Below are 23,523 nucleotides of genomic sequence, written 5' to 3' on the forward strand. Positions count from 1 at the left end.
CATGCAGGCCTAAAAATGCACTTGCAAAAAGGGAAGGGAGCTAAAAGCAGGAGAACAGGAATGCATTTCACTTTGCCAACAGGCAACGCAACGAGTCATAATTATTATTATTTTGATTATTGCACCTGAAAGATGACATTATTAACATCGCTAATGTGGCGAAACATGGATGCCATATACTTATACATGTTACCCACACACCGAAGGCTGTGACTCACTGGGAGAAACAAGTGACCACTTTATAAAATAAAACTTTTAATTAAATAGAGAACATTACTGTTTAGAGCACGTACTTTTTAACGACCATTCATGCAAATATCTATTGTTTAGTTGCAACTCTTTAGAAAAGTGTGAATGACCATTCACAGCTCACTTCGGATAATGTGTTTGTAATACTATAATTGTTTAAATATGTTATTAATATCTAACAATAGCATAAACTGGTACTGAAAGTGTTGGTTGTTTGAAATAATTACTACAAAACAAACACTTTTACAAACAAAGTAAAAATTTAATTCAAAAATCCGATAAAATTAAGATTGATATATATTACAATACAAAATTAAATATTTTTATTTTATATATACAGGGTAAACAAATGTGTTATGGTTCGTGTATGTAAGCCTCTCCATTTAGCTACATGGAAACTTCTGCCTCTTCACGCTGGGGTTCCGGAATCAGCCTGCGATGTAGCTTCTCCACCTCTTCCTCGTCCAGCTGTCTCGAGGAATCGATGTGTCCCAGGTACTGCGACGGCTGGGTGCAGTCCATGGAAGTGGCCTCCTTCCAACAGGGACTCTTGAGTTGGTCCATGAACTTCAGATGCCGTTCCGCACAATAGGGCTCCACGATGATATAGTGAGGATCTTCCGTTGGTGGTCGGTCGTAAATAAGATTTCTCGACAAGATTGCTTGCTCCTGGACTCGTTTGATGTATTCAGGCCGGCTTTTGGCCAACATATTCAAGGCATCCATGTTTCTAACCTCATCCATGACCACGAGATCCCCCGACGAGGATTGTCCGGTGCAAATACTGCCCTCTGGATCCGCGAAAATGGCCTGGATATAGCGAAGCACGTGCCAGATGTGGTGTTCTTCCTTGCGCCACTCGTTCAGGAAATGCGCCAGATCAAGGGTCTTGTTCTGCGGACAGATGTGCGGATGTAGGACTGCCGTGGAGAAGACCACCGTGGGCAGGCTGATGTCCACCGGAAAATTATCCGGCAGCAGAATGGAGAAGCGAAACACGCTGCCCGCATAGATTCCACTGTGCACAAAGATCACGCCAAACCAGTGCAATCCACATGCGTAAGTGGGAATGGCATAGATGTTCTTTAGCTCCTCCTTCACCAGATTGTACTCGGCGAGGATATGGTAGCCCTGTTTGATGAGGGCAATACTTGGGTTCCTAACCGTAGTATACCACATGGTGATGGCACTGTTTGGCTATCGCACGAGATGGTGTCTATGGCTCCACCAAATATTTAAGCTGTGACCACCTAAAACTTGGAAGAGCTCGTGGAATCCTGCGGCAGGTTTGGGTGAATGAAAATAAAAATTTTTGATAGAAAATTCCTAGTAAACTGCACAAACTTTTACAAAAGCAATATCTGAATTAGAAATCTTGTAACAATTTTTAATGTTTTATTGCTGCGTTCAGTGTATTTTCAATCGAATTATGTGTGTACTTACATTTATGCGGCATGTCAACTTACTGCATAACATCATTCGGCTCGAAAACGGTAATTTCCCGCAGAAACCTTAAAAAAACAACTACATACTATGGTATAAACCACGATTTGCGAGGAGGTGGCGGGAGTCACCTGCAGATGGGACTGGAACTGGGGATCTGGAACTGGTACTCAGCGGCGTATTCAATCATGTCAAGTGTAATAATTTTGCGAATACCAGATACACGCAAAAACCAAGCCCGCAGCCTTGGGGAGTTGGGGATTTGGAGAACTGGGAGCCTGTAGGTCCAGGAGACGGGGCTTAGACCACATCGCATGTGTGAGTGTGCGGATATTTGATTTATTGTCGCCATGATGCTCTGATGTACGGTTCTTTCACGCACTGGCAACATAATGTGGCATTATAATGTCGCATGCACCGGCCATGTGGACTGCGGACTGTGGACTACGGACTGGTGGTGCTTGGCTCTGCGTCCGTGTGATTTGTTATGAATTTATTATGTGACGGAAGTGGCTGTGGCACGACTAAGCCAACTCGCAACTGGTCAAACAGGCGGAGATGTTTGCATGTTGATGACGATGCCGATGGGCGCAGCTGCTAATTGGCCACGTTCACCTTTCCTCCACGAGAAATGGTTCTCTGGAAAAGGGAGAGGTTGCTTTTGATATTTTTGACACTTTTTGGGGGGGATGAGTTACCCTAGCAGTGGGTGTTTCTGCTTTTTAATGCAGTATTTCGATTTTGCTTAAAGCATGATTTTCATTCATACAAACGTATAGCAAAAGAGTACCTACCACAGATAATATCCGAAAGCGTATTGCCAGCTTCGGCTTTGCGAACCAAAAACTTTATTTACGATTTTCTTAAAAAATTTATTTATTTTGGCAAACATATCCAAAACACTCCACTGACAGCGACAGACAGACAATAACACTTCCTTGATAAGTTTCAGCCCAGAAAAAGGGAATGAAACGAATGAATAAACGTGCAAAAGATAAGGGAATTGCCAAAAGTAATGAACGGAAATCAAAGTTGCTGCTGCGGTGCTGGAACTCATTAAAAATTATACCGCGATATGCGGCGATATGATACGTTATGATTTGCGGACTCCGCAAAGGCGAGACTTTCTTTATTTCTTTCGACCCGAATGGGACTCGAACCGACCTGGTGGTTAACGCCAGTTGTCTGGCTGCACTGACATGGGTGCAACACCCAGGCGTGGAAAGGGATACGAGGCCAAGTCATTTTCACCTACAATGCCACAAGGAGGCACACAGAGAAAAACAAGATTAATGTTTATAAATGGTTAATATAAATGGTTTATATAAAACTCTAGAAGTTGTAGTACCGATTTATCTTTAAAAGCTGCTGTGCCCTTTATCTTATCGTAGAATAAAGTGGTAAAATACTTGATAAAAGATATTTAATAATACAAACAAACTTAATTTCTCCAGGTGTAGAAGAAACCCATGTCATATGCTTTGGCCCCAGGCAATTGCTAATATGTGCCCCGATTCCGTGGATTGCACCTGTGGGGGATGTGGACTGGGATTGGGATACCACTGCCTGTCACCTGGACCATTCGACCGGCCACGAGTCCAGCATTCAATTTGGGATTTCATCCCAGCTCAAGCTCTCATATGCGGGCAGCAATTTCTCCGCCTTGTTGGCTGTCCTTCTTATCAGCTTTCTTCATTTTATGCTGCGTTGCCTTTCGGGATCGAAAAACACCGGCTACCCAGGAAACCCAGCCATCCAGCCATCCAACCAATCCAGCCCGATTTTGAGGTCCGGCATTTGTAATACGGTGGCATATAACACTTAAGTGCCTGTTGTTGTTTTATAAGATAAACTCTTTCGGGGCCCACATGCGGCCACTTTTGGAGGAGTCGGCGGATAACGCGTTGCCAATTTCATTTACTGGCACTTTCATTAACCAACGCGAACAGCCCATACCCAAAGAGCAAAAAAAGCAAACGGCATCAAAGTCGAATAAAATAAACGAATTGGCGTGTTTTAAAGTTCTTGCTGAAAGTTGCGGGTTGGCCGCAAATATTTGGCCTTTCTGCCATGGAAGGGGATTTCCGCGAACTGAACTCAAATGAAATGGGCTCGTATTCCAGATTCGGTGATTGCTATCAATCAGTTGTATATGGGGGAAAGCAGCAGAGTGTGGTCAAAACGGCTGAGGCAGTGGAAAATTCGAAAAAATTGCATTTGTTCAACACCTTTAATACTCGAGATAGTTTTTTGTATACAAACAGCTATCTCAAAAAATCAGTTGCTATAAAGTAGCCTTATTGTAATCTTTATATATCCAGAAAAACGATCCATTTTAATTTCTCATACTTGAGTTACTGAATCCTGAAAGGATGGAAAATATCGGTACACAATGAATTATGATGCATGCAACTAATCTTTATTGGTGGTTGTGGCATACTTTCAGGCAGTGTCATAAATAGTGGCAAACTTAAAGCCAACACATTGCAATGTGTGTGGAAATGCGAATCATTTTCAGCCAAAATTGATTTATGCGAAAAGTATCGGGTGGGATGGAATGGAGTAAGGTTATTGGTTAAACTCAATCCCAGACTCCGGAGTGCACTGTGTGTGGCTTATTCAAATTCAAATTAGATTATATGCAAACACCGGCCAACTCTTTCACTTGCCGTTCTTTATTATTATATAGGAATGCCGACCGAAAGGAGCAAAAACAACGACGGTCTACTAATATTTGCATAATCGCAGGCAGCTCAAACGAAGCTGAGCCGTGCTGGCCAACATGCGGCAAAGCAATTATTTCTTTAAAAATAAATTGCATGCACAATTGGTAGCAATAGCAATTGCAGCAAAAGCAGTAGCAGCGGTGGCAGTGGCAGTGGCACAAGTTGGAACAACAAAATACCCACGGAGGACCACCAGAGAATGGTTTCCATCCAAACGAATCGCAGTCGGAATATCTGGCGGACGAATTTGGTCAGAACTTCTTTTGCTTTTTTCTTATTTGTTTCCTTTTTTATCTCCTGGCCAAGGAAGGGGCGGCGGCTGGACGGAGGGGGGGCGTGGCAAGTCAGCTCGTTTCTGCGATTTGTGTGTACGCCTCATTCGTTTATTTGCATATCGATTTGGAGTTTTTAGTCCGCCAGAACCCACTGGCTTCGCTGAGAGTTTCCCCCAAATACTTGGGCATGATTTTATTTGCCCACAAACAATTGCATAATTGCCCTCCATCCATTGCAGTCTCTTGGCCAAGCATTTAGCTGGGGGACACTTCCGACCCAAATAAGTATGTACATAGTCTGAAACTCAAGTGCAAATTCAATTTTTATAGCACACTTATTATATCTTCCTGGCAATCACTCTCGATGGGTGACATAATGCCAGCCGATCTGCTCGATAAGCACGTCCCATAAGCCCCATTCCATCTTAGTTGGTTGGAATGCCGATGGGTGCCAAAGTATTAATACTCCAAACGACCTGAATTCTTGGTAAAAGTTTTGGGGCAGTCACGTAGACATAACGCATTGCTAAGTCCATTGTTGTTGCCGGAAAATTGAAAAGTTTTCGTGGCCTCAAATTGAGACCATCAAACCTGGCATATGGGGCAGAAGTGACTACGCCGCTTAGAACTTTCAAATACCTCAATTTTTAATCACTTTTAAGCCACAAAGTGTATAAGTCTAAAGTGGTGCTTTTATATAATTCAAAAAGTATATACATATTTTTAAAATTTGTAATTAATTAATTAAACATTTACCCTCACATGCCAACTGGATGTTTCATTCTAGGGTGTCTAACAATTCATTAACCTAGCATTGCAGACTTGTTCAACTGCCTCGGGAAATAATTAAAATTTTCAGAAAACTCCCCACTGGCTTTTGGGTTTTATTTTTTTTCCTTTTTTTGCATTTTCGTTAGCCTTGTTAGCTGCACAGTCAGCCCTTTGACCAGCCAACTCTGAAAGGGTGAAGCCCTCCAAGTCAGTCACTCTCATTATGTCCGCTCGCTTTATCATGTTCCTTGTTGACATTCGCGCGGACGCAAATGAAGCAATTTTCCTGACATGCAAAACGTGCAACAGTTGCGACTGTTGCAAATGCTTGACTTGGCTGGGGAATCGGAATTGAAATTGAAATTGGAGCAACTGTTGCTGTAGTTAATTTTCGTATATTTAATTCGCTTTAAATTATTGCAGAGCGACCATGACGTTGGTAGCTGGCCGCTCTTTGATGTGCGCCCCGTCACCCATCAACCCATCGCCCCATCACCCGTTAGCCATTTACCATTTACCATTAACCATTAGCCTGGCCAAAAAGACGAAACGCCAAAGGTAAGGCCGGCAAAAAGGAGCAGTCTGTGCCGCTCAAGCTTCGAGCTCCAAGCTCCATGCGGCTCAATGATCCATCTGTGCAATTTGCAAGGCAAATCAAAGGCCTAATGAATTCATTTCAATTAAACAAACAAAAAAGCGAATCAAACCACAACCGCATCAACGGCGATAGACAGTTTGCATTAATAAATCGTTTAGCTGGGAGCTCCATTCCGTATATCTCCGGGCCAATCCATTTGAACTTGGCATTTGTGGTCGGAGTGGAGTAAAAAGCAGTACAAAGAATCTTGTATTAATTGATTCTGATCTTTGAAGTTCGGCCCATGCAGCTGCCAACCGAAGAATGGAGCTTACCTAAAAGGTTAAGTTTCTTGTAATTTGTGTCCCCTTTTTAATGAGTTAGTTAAGCCAACATCAGAATTAGTACAAGTATTAATATTTGCAAATTTTACTTCACAGCTTGGTTTGCTCAGCTGAAAGTCCACGGTGAATTAATGTGAAATTTGTAAGGTGATTTTATTTATATATTTTACAACCCGCCCATAAATCGATGCTGTTTTTTGGTTTGTGAACATTCCAGTCCTTATTTACAAACAGCTTAAGTTTATGCACGAGGTAAGTCACCCAAGTCTCTTCGATTGCTCCCCTTTTTTGGTTAGCGGCCGACAGCCGACTGGCTGATAAGCCTTAAGCTGCTTAATCGATGACCAGAGAGTTGTCAAAAATAATTCACAGGCAGCGGCAGCGACTGAAAGGTAAATACAAATACAGGAAGACAGCTCGGCGTATACGTAATGTTATCAGTTGTGCAGATCTACCCTTTGGTTGCTGCCTTAATGCTCGCTGGAGAAGAAAGGGGCCATCCCATCGGATGGCCAAATCAGAGTCTCCTGGTCGGCGAGGCCCTTACATGAGAAATATTTTAGCGTACAATGCAAAAATGGTAGCAGCTTCGCAGCGTTTCCTTATCAGTTGCAACTCCGCTGACGGATGCACCCAAAAAAAAATGCAAGCATATAAAAAATCGAAAAATACAACAGAAACGGGGGATTAAGGAGGAAACAAAGCCAGAGGAGGAGTCGAGATAATGCCACAATGAAGACAGCATAACGCGCCGCTGTTGAAAAATCGGTGCTCGAGCCTGACCAGAAGCAGCAGCATCAGCAGATGGATGGAGTGGATGCGTCCGCATCAAGATAAACGAGCGTGCGCCCGGGTCCTCAGCTCCTCAGGATTGGTTGGTTGGCATAATAGTACATATGTATGTATATTCAGATATATCTGCCCAGCCACCGTGAGCCGAAAATCAAAGCTATAATAATGCATAAGTAATTTGCAGCAGCCCAAGCAGCGGCAATCGAAAAGAGCCATCAGCCACGAGAAGCTCGTGCCATGGTTCCTTCTCTGCCCTGACAACAGTTAATCAAAATCCGCGGAAACAGGGCCAAGACAACTCAAGCAGACTGCCTGCCGGATTGTCTTCTCCACCTCGGGCAGTTATTTATTAACAGCGTAGCATTTATCGGCACATCGTTGAGAAACCGCCCATGTTCAAGGGAATCGTCATATCAGAGCAATTGAGCGGCTCATTATGTCATTTAAAGTTATTTGTATTTATTATATTAAATTTAGGAAAATTGCTATAAAGTTATACTCTTTTAATCGCAAATCTGCATTGGCATTTAATTAATAAGTTGGCTTAATTGATCGGAACCTGATCTGGGAACCAGCGGGCACAAAACGCTACATCGAATTCCTGGACCATGAACTCTGCTGTGTGGCTGCCACCTTATGCAGACCGTGGGCCAACTTCAACTCGCCTAACAAGTTCAACAAAAGGCATCGCGCAGCACAATGGCCAAGGCCTGGGGTGCAGTCAAATCCAGTCGCAGCATAGGGCCAAAACCAAACAATGCCACTCTTGGCTTGTAAAAACACACACAGTGGCCAAAGCTGCGGACACTGAACTAGATTTTCATGGCACACAGTAAAGAAGTAGGAATTAAGCCAAGAATGAGATTGAAAAACAAAAAGAACAACAAACGATGAAATCAGGAAGTGTATTATATAATTTTATAGATACTAAACTCAACTTTGACACAAATCGGCTGAGTGCGGTCTGTAAACATGACATTTGCTGTACACGAATCCCAGCCAGGAGTTGCAGCAACAACTTGGCCAAGATGCTGCTGCCTCGTTTAAACCGCTTCTTTAGCTGAAGTTGCTGCTGGGTGATGCTTATCGCAAAACGTTCAATTATTTTATTTGGTGCAGATGTGGCTGGCGATAAAAGTGCCTGATAGCAACGGCATCGACATCGACATCGCCAATGGACCGCGCTGCTCCTCCGGGTTCAGTAGCATCGCCAACGGGCCAAGTTAAGGCCGCACTTGGGATCTGCAGTTGGCCCTGCTTTGTATATGAGGTTCAATTAAAATCAGTTGGGGCCAGCGGAAAAAGCAGCTAAATAATTGACACAAGAAAGCAAAGCCGCAAATTTGCCGATCTGCTGCGGCAGCAGGGGAAAAGGCAGGAGCGGCAGCAAAAAAATGTGTCATTCGATAAATGTCCGTGTTGATGGTCAGCCTCATAAAATGGTCTAAGCTAAAGGCCACAATTGCGGAAAGGGGAACGGCACATAACCATGGGAATAGCAAGTAGAGAAATTGTCTTAAATATGTCCAGATAGAAGGATATAGTTATGGGTAAAGGGGTTCAGTACTTGAACTTGAACATATGTTCTACAAACTTAAGAGAAATGGTAAGCTATTGTAACATTCTTAAGTTATATTAAATATTTACTGGGTTTTATTGGCTAACTGGTTACATAGCAAATGAAAACTCACCTCATTTATCACATTTTAGCGTTAAAACTAAGAAAAATATTTGCTGAGAGCTCTTTCACAGAAAACACCATCTGAGGCTGTTTACTACCCGTTTGCTGCAGTTGGCAGCAAAAGTTACAATTAAAATTGTTGAAGCGCAGCGAAGTGCTGACCAGAAGAGCCAACTGGCCCCGTCGAAAAGCCAATGCCAAAGCGGATGTTGTGGGCAGCGCTGGCAATTCGTTAGCTCTTGTTGGCAATGGCAAGAACAATTAAAATTATTCCATTTGAGGCATTGATGATGAAGGCTCGGCACAAAGTTGTTGGCATCGCACAATGCGGAAACGGAATGTGTGCCATTATGCGACAGCTCGATTTAGTTATCTAACAGGGCCAGAACTAAACTGAACCAAACCGACCGTTTGTGGCCAAAAGTTCGCAGAGTGCGCTATATCAAGTGGAAGTCTTTCGGTTGCGGTGACAGCAACTGGACCAAAAAACTCCATGTAGATGCCGCATGGCTAGTGGAACAGCCACAACAAGTTGGAGTGCCAATGGTTTTTTAATTCCCGCTGAACTGAAACTTCGCACGCGGAACGGACCAAATCAAATCTAATTCGCAATAAAATGCAAATTGCCATTAGATTAGTTTATTTGTGGCAGCCACCAAGACACGCGGAATCCATCCTGTCATCTGTCGCGGAGTCGCAGTGACAGGTTTTTCCCGCATCTCCCTCAGTTATTTTCCATTTTTTTTTCTTGAGTGCGGGGGGTGAAATGCAAGGAATGAAAGAAATAAAAGGGCATCGCAGTTAATAACAAAGTGACGGAATAAGCGACAGCAGCTGTCGCACTGGCAAACAGCTTTCAAATGCCAAAAGGTATGCCATGTCACTGCCAAGGAGTCACTACCCCAGGCACTCCTGGATTGAGTCTGATCAAATTAGAGTCTGTGAGGGTGTGTTTGACTGACGCTCCTCCACTCGGGATGTGGGCGTGGCTGCCACTGTGGGCGGTGGGCGGACAGAAGGGGCGTGCCTGTGGGTGTCCAACAAGTTAAGTGAGTTCCAACGTTACTACCTACCGTTTCGGTGGAATAGCTAAATAAAATGGAAATGTTTCACATTTGGGAATCCTAAAGCAGTATATAAAAACTCGCTATTCTAACGCCGAAAGCGTTGGCAACTGAAAATAAATTATTAAAGTTGATTTATATATAATTTTCGTAGTTACATTTTGGCTAGGAAAGTGACTATAAGAGTTATATGGAATACTTTTGCTTCTGGTGCCGCCACCCGCATTGACAGTTTTCAATTGTTTGCATTACATTTTAGCCACATTTATGCAGGGATTCCGAACGGGAGGAGCCGAGAAGCACTTGGATTTGGATCTGGGAGACACCCAGAGCTGCCAGTTGCCATGTGCATGGAGCTTGGAGCTCGTATTTTCTGGCTGGTGCCCGCCTGTGTGTTATGCTTTACTTTTACTTCGATGCACACAAAAGGCCAGGGAAAACTGTCATTGGCAAAATCTAAACAATAAGTTTGTTATTTTTGAGCAGAGCCAACGAACCGAACGAGTTCCTCTGCCCTTTTGCGATAATGCCGCACCGCAGCACCCTTGGAGGTTAGGCAATTTTCCCAGACTTCGGTTGACACAATTTTCACTTGGCCCGATGCTATGCCAATGCCTTTATGAGTTCCTCTGACGCAGACCTAATTGATTTCTATTTTCCATTTTGAGACAAACTTCCAGGCGAGCAGTTAATGGGGCTAATATCTGCAATTGTTTGCCCAACATGCATTATTGGTTGCAGAAACTGCCAAAGCACGACATAATCAATTTGTCCATCAATTTTCCATTTTTCCACACTCGACGCCACAAAAACCAGGATCCCAAAATGCTAACCAGTTTCAGAATGCTGGCTAAATTTACATATTTGACTGCCGTGTCATGGCCAGAATTGGAATAGTTTTCATTTTTTCCTGCCTGTGACACTTTGGCCAACACTTTTTGTACAAATATTTTGACAATTTGACTGGCAGTTGATTTGGTCGGCATTTAAAATTATGGTCAAAAATTTCACACTGCACATGTCGAGCAATTAAATGCAAATTGTCTTTCATTCGCTTTATTAGATAATAGAAATAGTTTATTAAAGAGCCATGACGATGGCAAAGTATTTAGTGGAGTGTTTGTGATTTTACAGGTGAGCTGACCAAATTATAGTTTGATTACTTTGTGCCTCGCTACATAATAATAATAATAGTAAATAAATAATAGAGAACGGCAAATGAATTTGGATTAAAGGTGTGAGAAATGTATGATAATTTATTGATGCCTTTAATTTAGTCATGAAATAGCAAGCCCAACTTGACGATAGATATTTTACTATGATATTTATTACGGACATGGAATTTAATACTGTTCAGCTATTGCGGCCATAAAGAAAACAATTACCAAAACATATTTGGAGCTCCTTGTCCATTTGCCCACACTCTTCTGGCTTCTGGCTTCACCCGCATCGAAAAATTCCGAACTCCCACTTTGTGTTTGACATCCACAATGGTTTTATTGGGACACCGTACTAAATTTATGCAACTCAATGTGTGGTGCCGCATTATGTACACTTCATTTCGTGTACAATAACGAAGCAAGCACACGCCATATATTTCGCACTTTCGCCGTGAAGAAGAAAACTCGGGGAAAGCCCAGGGAAACTCGGGAAACACACATCAGGTGCAGACGTTAGTTGAACGTTGACCTGAACTTGGGGGTCAGTTTATTGTTCACCCACTTCAAACAGCAGCTAGAATGGCGAAAGCTGTGGACGTGCCAATAGCTACAAGGGGATATCGTTGGATATTCCATGTTCGGTCTTATGTGAATACATAAACACCTGCGAACTCGACAAATTCGACACAAATGTGAAAATGCGACAAGATTTATGCCAAAGTAATAAATATAAATGCGGTTTTGAGTAGAAAATAGAAACATAGGATCATTTGGCGCACACAAAGGTGCGTATACATTGTATACTTAGTATACTTATACGAGTATATATGTATACACATGCACATTTGGACGAACTGGGGCAGTAAATCATTGCGGTTGGGCTGGCAATTTATCGCACCGCCCCCGCCCCCGCCCCCTTCCACCATCCCATCCATTTGGCCATATGTTACACGAGTGTAAATATTGAAATAACTTAAGGAAGTCGGCTAGGAATTCCTTGACTGGCCGACTGGTCGTGTGGACATCGAGGCGCCCCAATAAATCACACGAAAAAGAGCATTGAACGCAGTACGTAGTACGTACCACCGGGCGCATACGTAATCTATTTGAAAATGGCATTGGCAAACAAAAATGCCACTCCAGCTGCCCTGTGTGTGCGGGGGGTAAAGAACTCAATTTTTATACACATTTTTTGTTTCCTTTTGCTTACCAATCAGGGCAAGGGCGTGGGTATCTGGCAGAAATATGCAAAATTTGCAGCTTTCCCGAATTTATGGTTATTTGTGTTGCACCCTTAATGCTATTGAACTTGCACTTAACAAATGGCATGGAGCCCAGCTCGATTCAGATTCGCCCAGTTGCACTCCATTTAGACGATGAAATAGCCGTTGCCCCCACTTCCTTTGCCTTCCACTCACTTCCCTTTTGTGTTTTTGGCTGTCTTTCAAAACATTTTAGTTACATTTTGTATATTGCATTTCAATATGCGTTTCTGATATGTGTCTGCAAATTGGAAAGCAAAGGCAAACGAATATTCGGCTTTAGGGAGCCAATCAGAAGTTAGTATTTAAAGCTAAAGCGAATTACAGACTGTTGTGATTAGAGAGGAATTTGCAAATATTTCTTTGACTTTCAATTCAATTTTAGTTGTTTTGCACAGTTATTTGATTTTATTATGGTTATTCTTACTTAACTAGCGTCACTTTAACTTGTAGTTTCATTTATTGACAATTGTGCACATGAATAAGTTATTTCACCATTTTCTTTAATTGACTAAACTCTATATATATATACATTTATTTGAACCTTAGTTAACCTACCGTGTTATTACCACCTTTGGCCAAACTAGCTTTATTAACTGTATAGTCATAGTCATAGTTTTAAATTGATATATCAAAATCAGTGCTAGCATTAGCACAACATTGAGTCCCGCCTCCACGGAGGTAGGTAACCTACAATCACCCACTAATTAAAATCCATATGCGCCAGCTAACTGACAATAATTAGCACACAAACGCGTGCAAACAAACACACAATTAAAAGTGCATAAATATGCAAGAATTGTGCATGTTGGCAAAGGTCTTGCCATAATGCAAACCAAAACGAACCCATTGCCATTGCCCCGCACTGGGTATAAAAACTAAAGGCATTATAATGTCAGGCGGCTGGCTTTTATGCACACGTCAGGCTAATCGCTAGCACAAGCACACCTCTTCCCATGGCAGGGATCTGCCCCATGCCCATGCCCATGCCCTGGCTACATAATACCCCCATCTAACCAACTAAAACCGCCTGCTTGTGCGGGGCAAATAGAGCGAAACCATAATTGTTGTACTTGGCAACTTGAGTTCTCTCCTCGCTTTTTGTGTCGTAGTCAGCAGCCGCCGTTGGGGCCATGAAATATGAATAATGTCAGTCCCAGGACCGGTTCACAGTTGGCCAAATGTGGAGGAGGTGGATGGATGGATGGAGTTCCTGCTGCATGTGCTCGGCAGTGTGATGTGCGTAATATTTGCTAAACCCATTTAATGAGCCCCCTTTCCTAATTTCGCTTAATTCGCTGCCAGCGGGCGCTGCGCTCTTCGGATGGGGATGATAGTTTGACTTGGAGAAGGTTTCGTTATTATTCCTAATGAAATGGGGCCGGAGTCACTTTCACGGGCTCGTAACTGCAAATTGGCCGTACTTTACAGCCAACATCTCCGGTGACACGAGCCGCGGATGATGAAAACGATGAGGTATTTGCATTTTAGCCCTCGCAGTATAATATTTGTTAAGCCACGTGGCGGTAATTAAAATGAGTGGCCAAGTAAGGATGGCTTAGGTGGTGAGCGTGGCAACCTGCTTTGGGTAGATAAAAAGATTTCCAGTGTCTAGAATAATCATTGCTAAGTCTATTAGCAACAATTACAACTGAGCACCATTAACTTGCTTAAGTAATTTAACTTAAAAAGAAGAAAATATCACAATAAGGAAGTAACCAAGAACGCCACAAGGATCATTTATCCATCAGAAGCTAAAATTGGATATTTCCTCTAGTGGGAAATAAAAAAGGAGCCAAAGAATTGAATATTTGCTTATCCGAGTATGCAATTAAATGTCGCATGTCCTATTGGGGCCGCCCACAGGATGTCCAAGGACCAACATCCTGTCACGAAATGTCAGTCGTGACCTGCTGCACCATTGGGAACCACATGTCAACGCTGATGCGAAAATTGTCAAGGGCGATACTTTCGTTATTGCAGTGGATGGTGTATACACAATATATTATGCAAATTGCATATTAAGCTGAAAACAGCATTTTAATTATATTTATAGGCCGACACCCCGAATTTTTGCAAGCTTAATATTTCTTAATTAACTTAATATTTTGGGTTAACAGGTCAGTGGCAAACAAACAGCAATTTTCTTAATAAATTTACAGCAAATTTATTAAAGAAATAAATTCACGTCGATCCCAATTTAATTTATAATATTTCAGATTCAATTGATTTTCCCAAGGCGCACTCATAGCTACGATCGGCTTCCTGGTTAAAAGGCGAAGGACATCAATCATCAAGGAATAAGCAACGATAAAAAATGCATTTATAATTTACTTGCTCTTTGGGTGAATAATTATATGTAAACATACAGGAAAGCTTCTATCACTAACCATGCTTTTTGTCCATGTTTCTAACAATAAACTCATAAAAAATATTGTCATTTAATGCACAAAGAACTATTTTATAGTGCTGAAATGTATTATTAATTTTGAAAAGATCAAACTTCTCGAAGTTTAACTGTACACACACACACATTTTAAGTCGAAGAATTTCAACATGTCAAGGGAGTTCCTGATGCTTGCATGTGTGTGGGCGATGTAATGAAATCCCTTTAAATGTTTATGAAAAATTCATGACGCGTGCAAATGGCGCGAAAACAAGTTGGCCCGCGAGTGTGTGGGCCAAATTGAAAGCGGGTAAGAGGGAAGGGTGAGTGGGCGTGGCCCCTAGAGGGGGAGGCTGGACCCGGACGACCTGGAGCATTGCATGGGTGAAAATGATGGCGCCAAGCTCTGCCGGACACGCAGCGTTGCATGCAAAATATGTTATGAAAGGAATTCGGACGTTGTATTGTGTATTGCCAACGTGGTTTTTGTTGGCCTCAATGGTCTGGTGGCCAGTTGGACACGTACATCAGCCCGAGCGCCCAATAAGTGAGCAAGTGCACGGACATGGACGCCTCGGAGTGCACGTGATCACAGAAATGAATCCATTTGTTTGTTAACTCATTTTATCTCAATTATGCGCAAACAATGGGATTAAAGGATAGAACAGGAACAGAAATAAATGCATGTGCAATAATGGAAAGCTTGTAAAGTCGAAAACATTACCAATTACGTTTACCAAAGCTGTCGCAATATCGCATAAGCTGCTTACTTTGATTAAAGACTTAAAAAAATATGTATTTTAATATATTAGCTGTGTAAAAAATATATAACTTAAAAATTAGGAATCACAACAATATCAAAAAATCAAGCTAATTAAATTACAAATTATCAGAAGGCGAGCTCTTTCACAATCCTATATATTTCATAAGCTTTCAAACGCATTATCTTTTTCCCATCACTAACGAAATTTTCATAGCATACTTATGTGGGTACGCGTCAGTGCGCGAACAGGATGGCAACATTCGAGAGTGAGAAGGGGAGAGCGCTCGAACAACTTTGACCGTTTCAATACTAATGAGGCTGTCAAGTGTTTTGCATAAAAAACCGACCAAAATGAGTCGGCGGGGTAGGGGGGAGAGGAGTTTCAGTTGGGTCGCTCTTTTTTATGTTAATGGTTAACACACACGCACTGCTGGCTGTGTGTGAGTGGGGCACGCACACACAAGTAAATTAAACTAGGCAGGACGCCGTTTGTAGTGCAAGTCAATTTTTCGATAATTTGAAAAGTTTATTTAATACAAAACGTGATTCAATTACAAAAACTGACCGAAAAATACACACGCACTCTGTACATGTTACTCTGTTAAAGGGAAAGACTGTGTGTGTGTGTGTGAGGCAGGATGTGTATGTTTCGTCCACTCCTTGCAAAACAAAAAAAATATATATCCTAGTTTCGCTTGTAAAGCGCCGAATGTGCGCCATTTTCGCAGCTGTCCCCTGACTTGGCCATTATTGTTGCTGCCGTTCGTGCCACACAATGGCGCTTTGTTAATGTAACGGAAATGTTGCGGGGAAGTTGGTGGCACATGTTTTGATCCTGGTCATTATGCGTTTCACAGGTTTCGACGAGGCTGTGTAGTGCATTTTCGCACCAGAAACCTGCTCACTTATATAACGAACCTTTTTTTGATGTTAAGCTTAAATTTAAATATAGGTTTCAATATTTCTTCCCTCCTTAATAATTTTTCAGATATTTCAAATGAACACCTTATATAACAATTCTTTTCTTTGCCATGGTACTAGATAAAATTTGTATCGCGAAAGCCACAGACACTGAAAATACAAGTCAGTTAATAAATATTCAAGTTATTAAGACGACAAGAGCGGCCAACCCATAAATATTAGAACTTTTCCAATTAATTCCAAGTGCCTAATTCACTAAAATATTCTTCGAAGAGTATTAACATTTTGTTAACGCAAGGATAATTCTTTTAGCGCTCTGCGTTTCTACCTTTTTTGTCAACTTGCCGCCAAACCAATGAATTTTTATGCAAATTGCAGTCTTCTTGCAGTTGACAACGCCAACGAAGCTGGCGACGCACTCCCAAAACTTTTTCCCATCCCCGCCAGAAACACTTGAGGCATCGCCATAAATCTTTGAGCAGTTTTCGCCACCACCCAACCGAGTTTCCACTGGAGGGTTTTGGGTGAAAAAGTCTGAAGCTTGTTTACCTTGTTAGCATGGAAGGATCTGGTTGGGGTGGGGTTCTGTTGAAAAATACTCGAGGCAATCAGACGGAATTTGCATAATTTGACAATTGTTTTCAAATTGCAATAACCATTTTAGCTTAATTGTTTTCCACACGCCAGCGAAAATATTCTTTCCGGGTGGCACTGCCTTAATTCCTATTCATTTGATTAGTGGGCCAAAGTTGCTCCTTCTATACATTTTTGGGGGACAACTGCCACAGGCAGAAACTTTTTCAATTCAATTGCAAAATAAATATTTTACAAATAATTGCTTCGCCACACCCCCTGCCGTCTAAAAATAAAAGAATATTTCGAAAAGTTTCTATTTTATACGCCACTTTTTTAATGGCCACACAATTTGCTGCGTTTAGCAGTCGCCATTTCGAGGGTGGCCAATTCCTTCCGATGAACCGCAGCTGCTGCACAATTAAAATGCATGACTATTGTCAGGGCAAATTGCTTGCTGTGACAATGGCAGAACAATTGAGTCGGGATGAAAATGGGACTGGGACGGAAGTCGAAAGGGCCATGGAAATTACTGATGTGATTGAGCCCTATATGTTTATGCAAACTTTTTGGGCTTTAAGTTATCCACTCACCACAAAAACTTTGCATAAGCAGCAGCTGCGCTTTCGGATTTCATTGTTATTTTAGGCAGTTTGTGCTGTCACAAAGTTTGCCGGAAAATGGACAAAACGAACTTCCCAAATAACCAGTGTGCAATCGGATCAAACAAATGTAACCTCGACACAGTAGAAGGTAAGCAAACTTTTTACGAAATCCTTTGGAAATTTGTAATTGAGTTTGATTCAACAAATAGTATATTCTAAACTGATTGTATGAATGGATTAAAGTTCCTCTCCAAAAATTTCATAAATTTTTCTATTTTTGTATATCTCTAGATTATATGGAATACTGATTGGAAATATTTATACTATATAGTTTAGGTAAGCACCAAAATAAACTCCAAATGTTTTGGCACTTTGACTTACAGTAAGCATCGGTGGTTCAGTGGTAGAATGCTCGCCTGCCACGCGGGCGGCCCGGGTTCGATTCCCGGCCGATGCAAACCACTTTTTTCCATTTAAATGAATTGATACATATATGTTCTTAAGCTTCTTATTTATATTGTTCGGTAACAATAATTTATATATATTTTTTTTAAGCAAAAAGGAAAAAGCAGAGCTCTTCCCATTTTCTTTTACAACAAAGTACTCAAGAAAGATCAGTAATGCATTTACAGCCAAAGGAAGTGCCCTCCAAGTAGCCATTAAAATGCAATTCACAAATGCACAGTCAGGCCATACATCAAGCGTCTTGGTGATGTCCCCCAAGCAGAAGTCAACAATTTACATAACCACATGGCAGAGTGGCATTGCGGCATATTGGGTCACATCGGGTCGGGGCAGTGGTTAAAATGCTACAAAATTATACATTAAATTCCGAAACTTGGCAACATCCGATGGACAAACAATGGCCCCAAACAGCTGCCAGTGCGATGCACCTGAGCAAGGCCAGCACAACAAAACGCCAGAACCAACAATAACAGGACTTGTTGGCCGGCCGGCTCCTGCCAGCTTGGTTAGCCAAGCCAACCAGCCACTTCCTGTTTCCCAGTTTAAGCCGCCGCCGACCCACCGGCACGCAGAGAGGAATATCCATATGCATATTTCCACCGGCTAGTCAGTCTGACCCATGATTTTCACAAACGCGTGCTAGTGGTGCGAAAACAATTGGGGAAATTAGAAAATACCCTTTTTTGTAAAATGGATAGCATCAAAAAATCAAGAGATCAATCTTCAAAATATACTCATACTTTCTGATGCAAATACAAATTGAAATATTTCCCTGCATAATGTTATAAAACCGAATGAAAATGTTAAAGCTGATATCTGATGATATTTAATGAGTTAAAAGTGTTTGGATGGATGCTTTTAATTTCAAGTTAAATGGAAGATTAACATACTCTTTATTAATATAATAAATAATATATTTTTTGCTTTTTTTAATCGTTTTTAAAATACCTAGCTCCACATACTCATCTCTAATAGCCGCACACCCATTCCATTTAATCGAGTTTACAAACAATTTCGCAGCCCTGGAAAACGCTACGAGATGATGGCCGGTTGCCCGGCAGACACAAATAAGGTTTTTGGGTTAAACTGCAAGTTTTTGTTGACATTTAAATTTGCATGGCAACATTTTGGTCGCAGGGCCAGTCCGGCACGACCCGGCCCGTCATATTTGATGTGTTCGCAAACCAAAGGCGGAAGGGCGCTTTTCCAACTGTCAAGCGTGTTGCATATGTGTGTGTGCATATTTTGGCGAGCGGCGAGTGTGTTTTAACTGGTTTTAAAATTGTTTTAATTAAGCCTGTATTGCTGCGCATTGTTGCAGCACTCCCCCTCCCCCTGCAGCCAGGCGACTCCAAAATCCCATACCCATTCCGCCACTCAGCTGGGTTCATTCAATATTCAACATATTTTTAAGTGCTTGGGCGCGGAAAAATTCCGTTATCCTAAAAGTATGCAACGCAAAGAGGAAATTGCAATACGGAAAAGTTGCCGCTGTCGTTTTCGCTGAATGAAAAAGTAGAATGGTAGGTCCAAACAGGAGCCAGGAAAATGGCCAAATGCCTTGCTGCAGTTTCCTTGGCGGTGGCCCATCAACATAAACAGCTGTATCCGCTAAGTGTACCTGGACACTCGACCAACTTGGCCATATTACGTATACGTAAGCAGGTGAATGTGTGTGCGAGAAAATGACAATGCACAAGTGGACAGCGGAAAATCGGAAAACGGGATAACAGCTGGCTCAGTTGGTGGCATCGTCAAGGAAACGACGATGGCATCGTTTGGTGGCCGATGGAATTTTCTTCCGCCATCCACTGAAACGGCAAAGTGGGGTCAAGGGTCAAAGGCGAAGAATAAGATAACGTCCGAATTGGTAAGTAGCTTACAGTAGTTTTTTTTCTATGCTACTAAGTGGCGAGGATTGTACTTTTGAGCCACTGCTTTGAAAAATCATATTTCATATGTAAAGAAGCAAGGTTATTTTGTTTAATTTATAGTGCTGAAATACTACTGTGCACTAATGTTATTACAGCACGTGCGTAAACGCACACTTAGGTGCACATGCAACGAAATACGGATCAATCAGATCACCACAGTTCCAAACAACTCAAGTGTTTATTTATAATTTACACCTCAACAGCCGGCGGTGGCATCAACAAGTTGCTCCAGTTTCGTGCCACACAACGGAGGCCCTAAGACCTTGCCCAAAGTGCCGGTGTCTAATTTTAAAATCGGTAAACGAAAACATCGTGGAATCGGAATCACAACAGTGGCCATATCATCTCGAGCGCAGTTCCAAGCATCAACAGAAATCAACAAAGAAATAATAACCAAAATAAATCGGAAGCGCTGCGAAGAGAAGACGAGTACCCAACAATTTCGAGCGCGAGAACTGAAAACAGTTTTTCAGTTTTTCAGTTTATCGAAAATAGCCAACAGTGCGATTTGAACATCTGAAAGAATCCCAATCTATTCGGGAGACAGTCGCTGGCCAAACGCGACGCAACTGCGAGTGCAGCGGACAGTCGGTCGGTCCAACTATATAAAAATAAACCGACAGCAAGAAGAAGCTGTCAGCGCAGGCTGTGCCAAAAAAATTTTCAAAATTAGAGTACATATAGTTCTGTGCCGTCGCAAGCGTTGTAAATATTTCGTAAATTCGTAAAATAATAATAACAATAGCCCCACCACAAACATGAGTGAATTGGGCCTGAGGCGGAAGAGCAGCGCCCAGCTGGAGGTTATGCAAAAGGCTGGCTGGAAGATCGATGGAGACGAGAAGGGTAGGCCACAGACTCCCATGTCAGTCACCGGAATAATCTGAGTTTTCCCCACACAATCAACCAGCCTGTTACATAGATGTGGACGAGGATGAGGACCAGGACACCGAAAACATGATAGAGTCCAACTGGCGGTACCTGCCTGATCTGGTACTCGAGCAGATCTTTACCTACCTCACCCCCAAGGAGCGCTATTATGCCGGACTGGTGCGTATGCTTAAATATCAATATATTAATCACATATTAAGCACTATAATGTATAGAACATATCTCTAGTATCGCACAAAATCGAGGTCATAATTAGAGATCGTTCTTTTAATAAATTCCCTAATAAGTGAACGCAAATATAGAACAAAGTCCTATTAATAAAGGTTAAATTAACTTTAAAGCCTGATTCCTCATAATTAGAGTTATTTTGCAAAGCAATCCCTTCACCAAGCATCGGTGGTTCAGTGGTAGAATGCTCGCCTGCCACGCGGGCGGCCCGGGTTCGATTCCCGGCCGATGCATGCCAAGTTTTTTGTCAAACTATCTAGATTTATAAAACTAAATTATTTGAAACATCGATTTTTTATAATTTAAAAAATCAATTTTATATCTCAAGCTAGACAGATATATTTTTCAACCAAATATTAAACAACATGTTTGGTATGTTTACATTACATTGGCCCGACGTGACCTTTGAAAGCAAAACAAAATATTAGCAGCAGCTGTTCGGTATTTTGGCTTGCTTGGTTTATAATGGGGTAATGTTCCATATGTATATAAACTCTAAAAAATCTACATCCATCCTACAAGTTCCAAAACTAAAGTATCAAACTTCACTTTGTGAAATTTTCCAGGTTTGTCGGCAGTGGTATAGGGCCTTCTATTTACCAACTGTTTGGAATAACTTCTTGGTGGATGATCGCACTTTGACCAAACCGAAGTTCAACTACTATTCCGGCTGGCAGTTTTGTCTGGATCACATGCGCACCCAGTTCTGCCTTTCGAGGATCGGAAGATATGTGCGGGGAATCGAGTTTCGACCGTGGCACAGTTTCAATAATATCTTTCAGTTCATGACCATGTTAACGTGGAACATTGACAAGGTATAGGAATATTCTCCATATTAAAGAGCTAAACTTATAATTTGAAACTTTTTTAGGGCAGAGAGGTGAATCCAGATACACAGTTCATTGGCATCGGTAGTCGTATACGAACACTGGTCTACCACTTTCCGTGCAATATGTCGCAGCCGAATGATCCTGAAGGAATAAAGCTCTTCGGCACTGGAGGACAACTGCTGAGGGTTCTGAAGGAGCTGCTCCTGCGATTGACAGATCTTCACACTCTCAAGCTGGTGGACTTTGTATTGGAACGATACGAGGCGAATCACTTGCTGGACGAGGTCGTCTGCAGCTGCTGCACCAAAATGAGGGTGCTTAATCTGGTGAATGTAACCACAATGCATTGCCCCATCATGCATGTGGGTCTGTTTCTCAATCTGCAGGTGACAGCTATTCAATTTCATTTTCACTTGCTACAGCACTAATCCAAATATCTTGATCCAGGTGCTCACCATATCCCCCCAGAACATAGACGATGACGTTTTGTCCCTGCTGGCGGACACCAAGTTGCGCCACCTGCACCTGCTACAAAACTGCTACACACCCAGCCACCTGACAATAAGTGCTTGCGGCGCGAAGGCCTGGCGAAATGTGAAGAAGACCAATCCGCGCCTGCGCGTTCACCTGCGATTAGAGAATCTGACGGACGGCGAGGTGGTGTTGCAGCCGGAGGCGCCTGTCCACAGCATCACGTACTGTGCACCCCAGACCCGGATACGGGCCGAGCTGCTTGTCCGCATAGTGGACCACTATAGGAGCACCCTGGCCGTCTATGGCCACGAGCTACTGCCGCGCTTTACCAGCCCCAAGCCTTTTCACAGCCGCATCGACAGTTTGATGTTGCTGATGTGCCGGCAGTGCTTCAATGTTGACACTCTGGTGAGTTCTGTCATAGTCATACCAAATCTGAGTGGACAGCTATTGCACATTTTGGAAATCCCTTAAGTGGCATAATAGAGGCAATGTATTGGTGTACCTATATAATATCCAGTTGAGATAAAAAATCTTCTAATTCGATGACAATCGGGGATATTACTTAATTATATTGGCACTCACTTAACACCTTGTCATCCTATCCCACAGATCATACGCGAGAAAGTTTCCACCTCGACGCTTTTACTCATTGCACAAACGGCCAAGAATCTGCAGCATCTCCACGTGCGACGATTTGCTGTGATTCTGCGATGCGATTGGCCAAGGCATCCGGAGTGGAGCAATGAGTTCTATGCCTGGCTGAAGCGAAATTCCCGATCCTATGAAGCCGTCGAGCGGGAGATCTCACAAATCTTGGGCTACAAGTGGCGCCTGCTTAGCGATCGGGACTTCAAGCAGCTGACTGTGAATGTCAAATCAGGAGCCTAGATGCCAAGGATGCGACAAATTTTTGTATGCCCATTAAGACTTGTGATAAACGGTGTAGAGCTTTAATAAATAACCCAAATATTGAGACCAATTAACAGCTTGCAAAGGGGTTAATGATATTTACTTTACTTTTGACTCTGTTTATCCATCATGGTGGGAGATTTCCAAAAAGCAGTTGCTCGAATGATATAAGATCTAGTGCATCCGTGGTGAATGCA

General features: G+C 42.3%; 2 protein-coding genes, 1 long non-coding RNA gene and 2 other non-coding genes across 5 annotated transcripts; 3 read left to right on the plus strand and 2 right to left on the minus strand.

The window, feature by feature from the left end:
* Positions 1 to 549: 549 nt before the first annotated feature.
* LOC117136695 (protein crossbronx-like) lies at positions 550 to 1,559 on the minus strand. Its single transcript, XM_033297713.1, has one exon. The coding sequence runs from the start codon at positions 1,426 to 1,428 to the stop codon at positions 637 to 639; it is 792 nt and encodes a 263-aa protein (XP_033153604.1). The 5' UTR covers positions 1,429 to 1,559; the 3' UTR covers positions 550 to 636.
* An 8,481-nt stretch (positions 1,560 to 10,040) lies between these two features.
* LOC117137075 lies at positions 10,041 to 10,819 on the minus strand. The gene is made up of 2 exons (XR_004459132.1): positions 10,420 to 10,819; positions 10,041 to 10,362 (listed from the first exon to the last, which is right to left on the minus strand). It is a non-coding gene; the product is annotated as an uncharacterized LOC117137075 (long non-coding RNA).
* Positions 10,820 to 17,978: 7,159 nt separating this feature from the next.
* Positions 17,979 to 18,049, plus strand: Trnag-gcc. Its single transcript has one exon. It is a non-coding gene; the product is annotated as a tRNA-Gly (tRNA).
* Positions 18,050 to 20,749: 2,700 nt separating this feature from the next.
* Positions 20,750 to 23,390, plus strand: LOC117138100 (F-box only protein 39). Its single transcript, XM_033299957.1, has 6 exons — positions 20,750 to 20,837; positions 20,902 to 21,041; positions 21,677 to 21,925; positions 21,982 to 22,326; positions 22,388 to 22,822; positions 23,027 to 23,390. The coding sequence occupies exons 1-6, from the start codon at positions 20,750 to 20,752 to the stop codon at positions 23,303 to 23,305; spliced, it is 1,536 nt and encodes a 511-aa protein (XP_033155848.1). The 3' UTR covers positions 23,306 to 23,390.
* Trnag-gcc lies at positions 21,273 to 21,343 on the plus strand. The gene has a single exon. It is a non-coding gene; the product is annotated as a tRNA-Gly (tRNA).
* Positions 23,391 to 23,523: the final 133 nt, after the last annotated feature.

The sequence above is a fragment of the Drosophila mauritiana genome, chromosome 2R, assembly GCF_004382145.1.
Source record: "Drosophila mauritiana strain mau12 chromosome 2R, ASM438214v1, whole genome shotgun sequence".
In the NCBI taxonomy this organism is placed as follows: Eukaryota; Metazoa; Arthropoda; class Insecta; order Diptera; family Drosophilidae; genus Drosophila; species Drosophila mauritiana.

Coding starts and splice junctions, on each gene's coding strand:
- LOC117136695 (XM_033297713.1), bottom strand. CDS start 1,428: ATGTGGTATACTACGGTTAGGAACCCAAGTATTGCCCTCATCAAACAG.
- LOC117138100 (XM_033299957.1), top strand. CDS start 20,750: ATGAGTGAATTGGGCCTGAGGCGGAAGAGCAGCGCCCAGCTGGAGGTT. Junction 21,042..21,676: donor AGCGCTATTATGCCGGACTG/GTGCGTATGCTT, acceptor GAAATTTTCCAG/GTTTGTCGGCAGTGGTATAG. Junction 22,823..23,026: donor GCTTCAATGTTGACACTCTG/GTGAGTTCTGTC, acceptor CCTATCCCACAG/ATCATACGCGAGAAAGTTTC.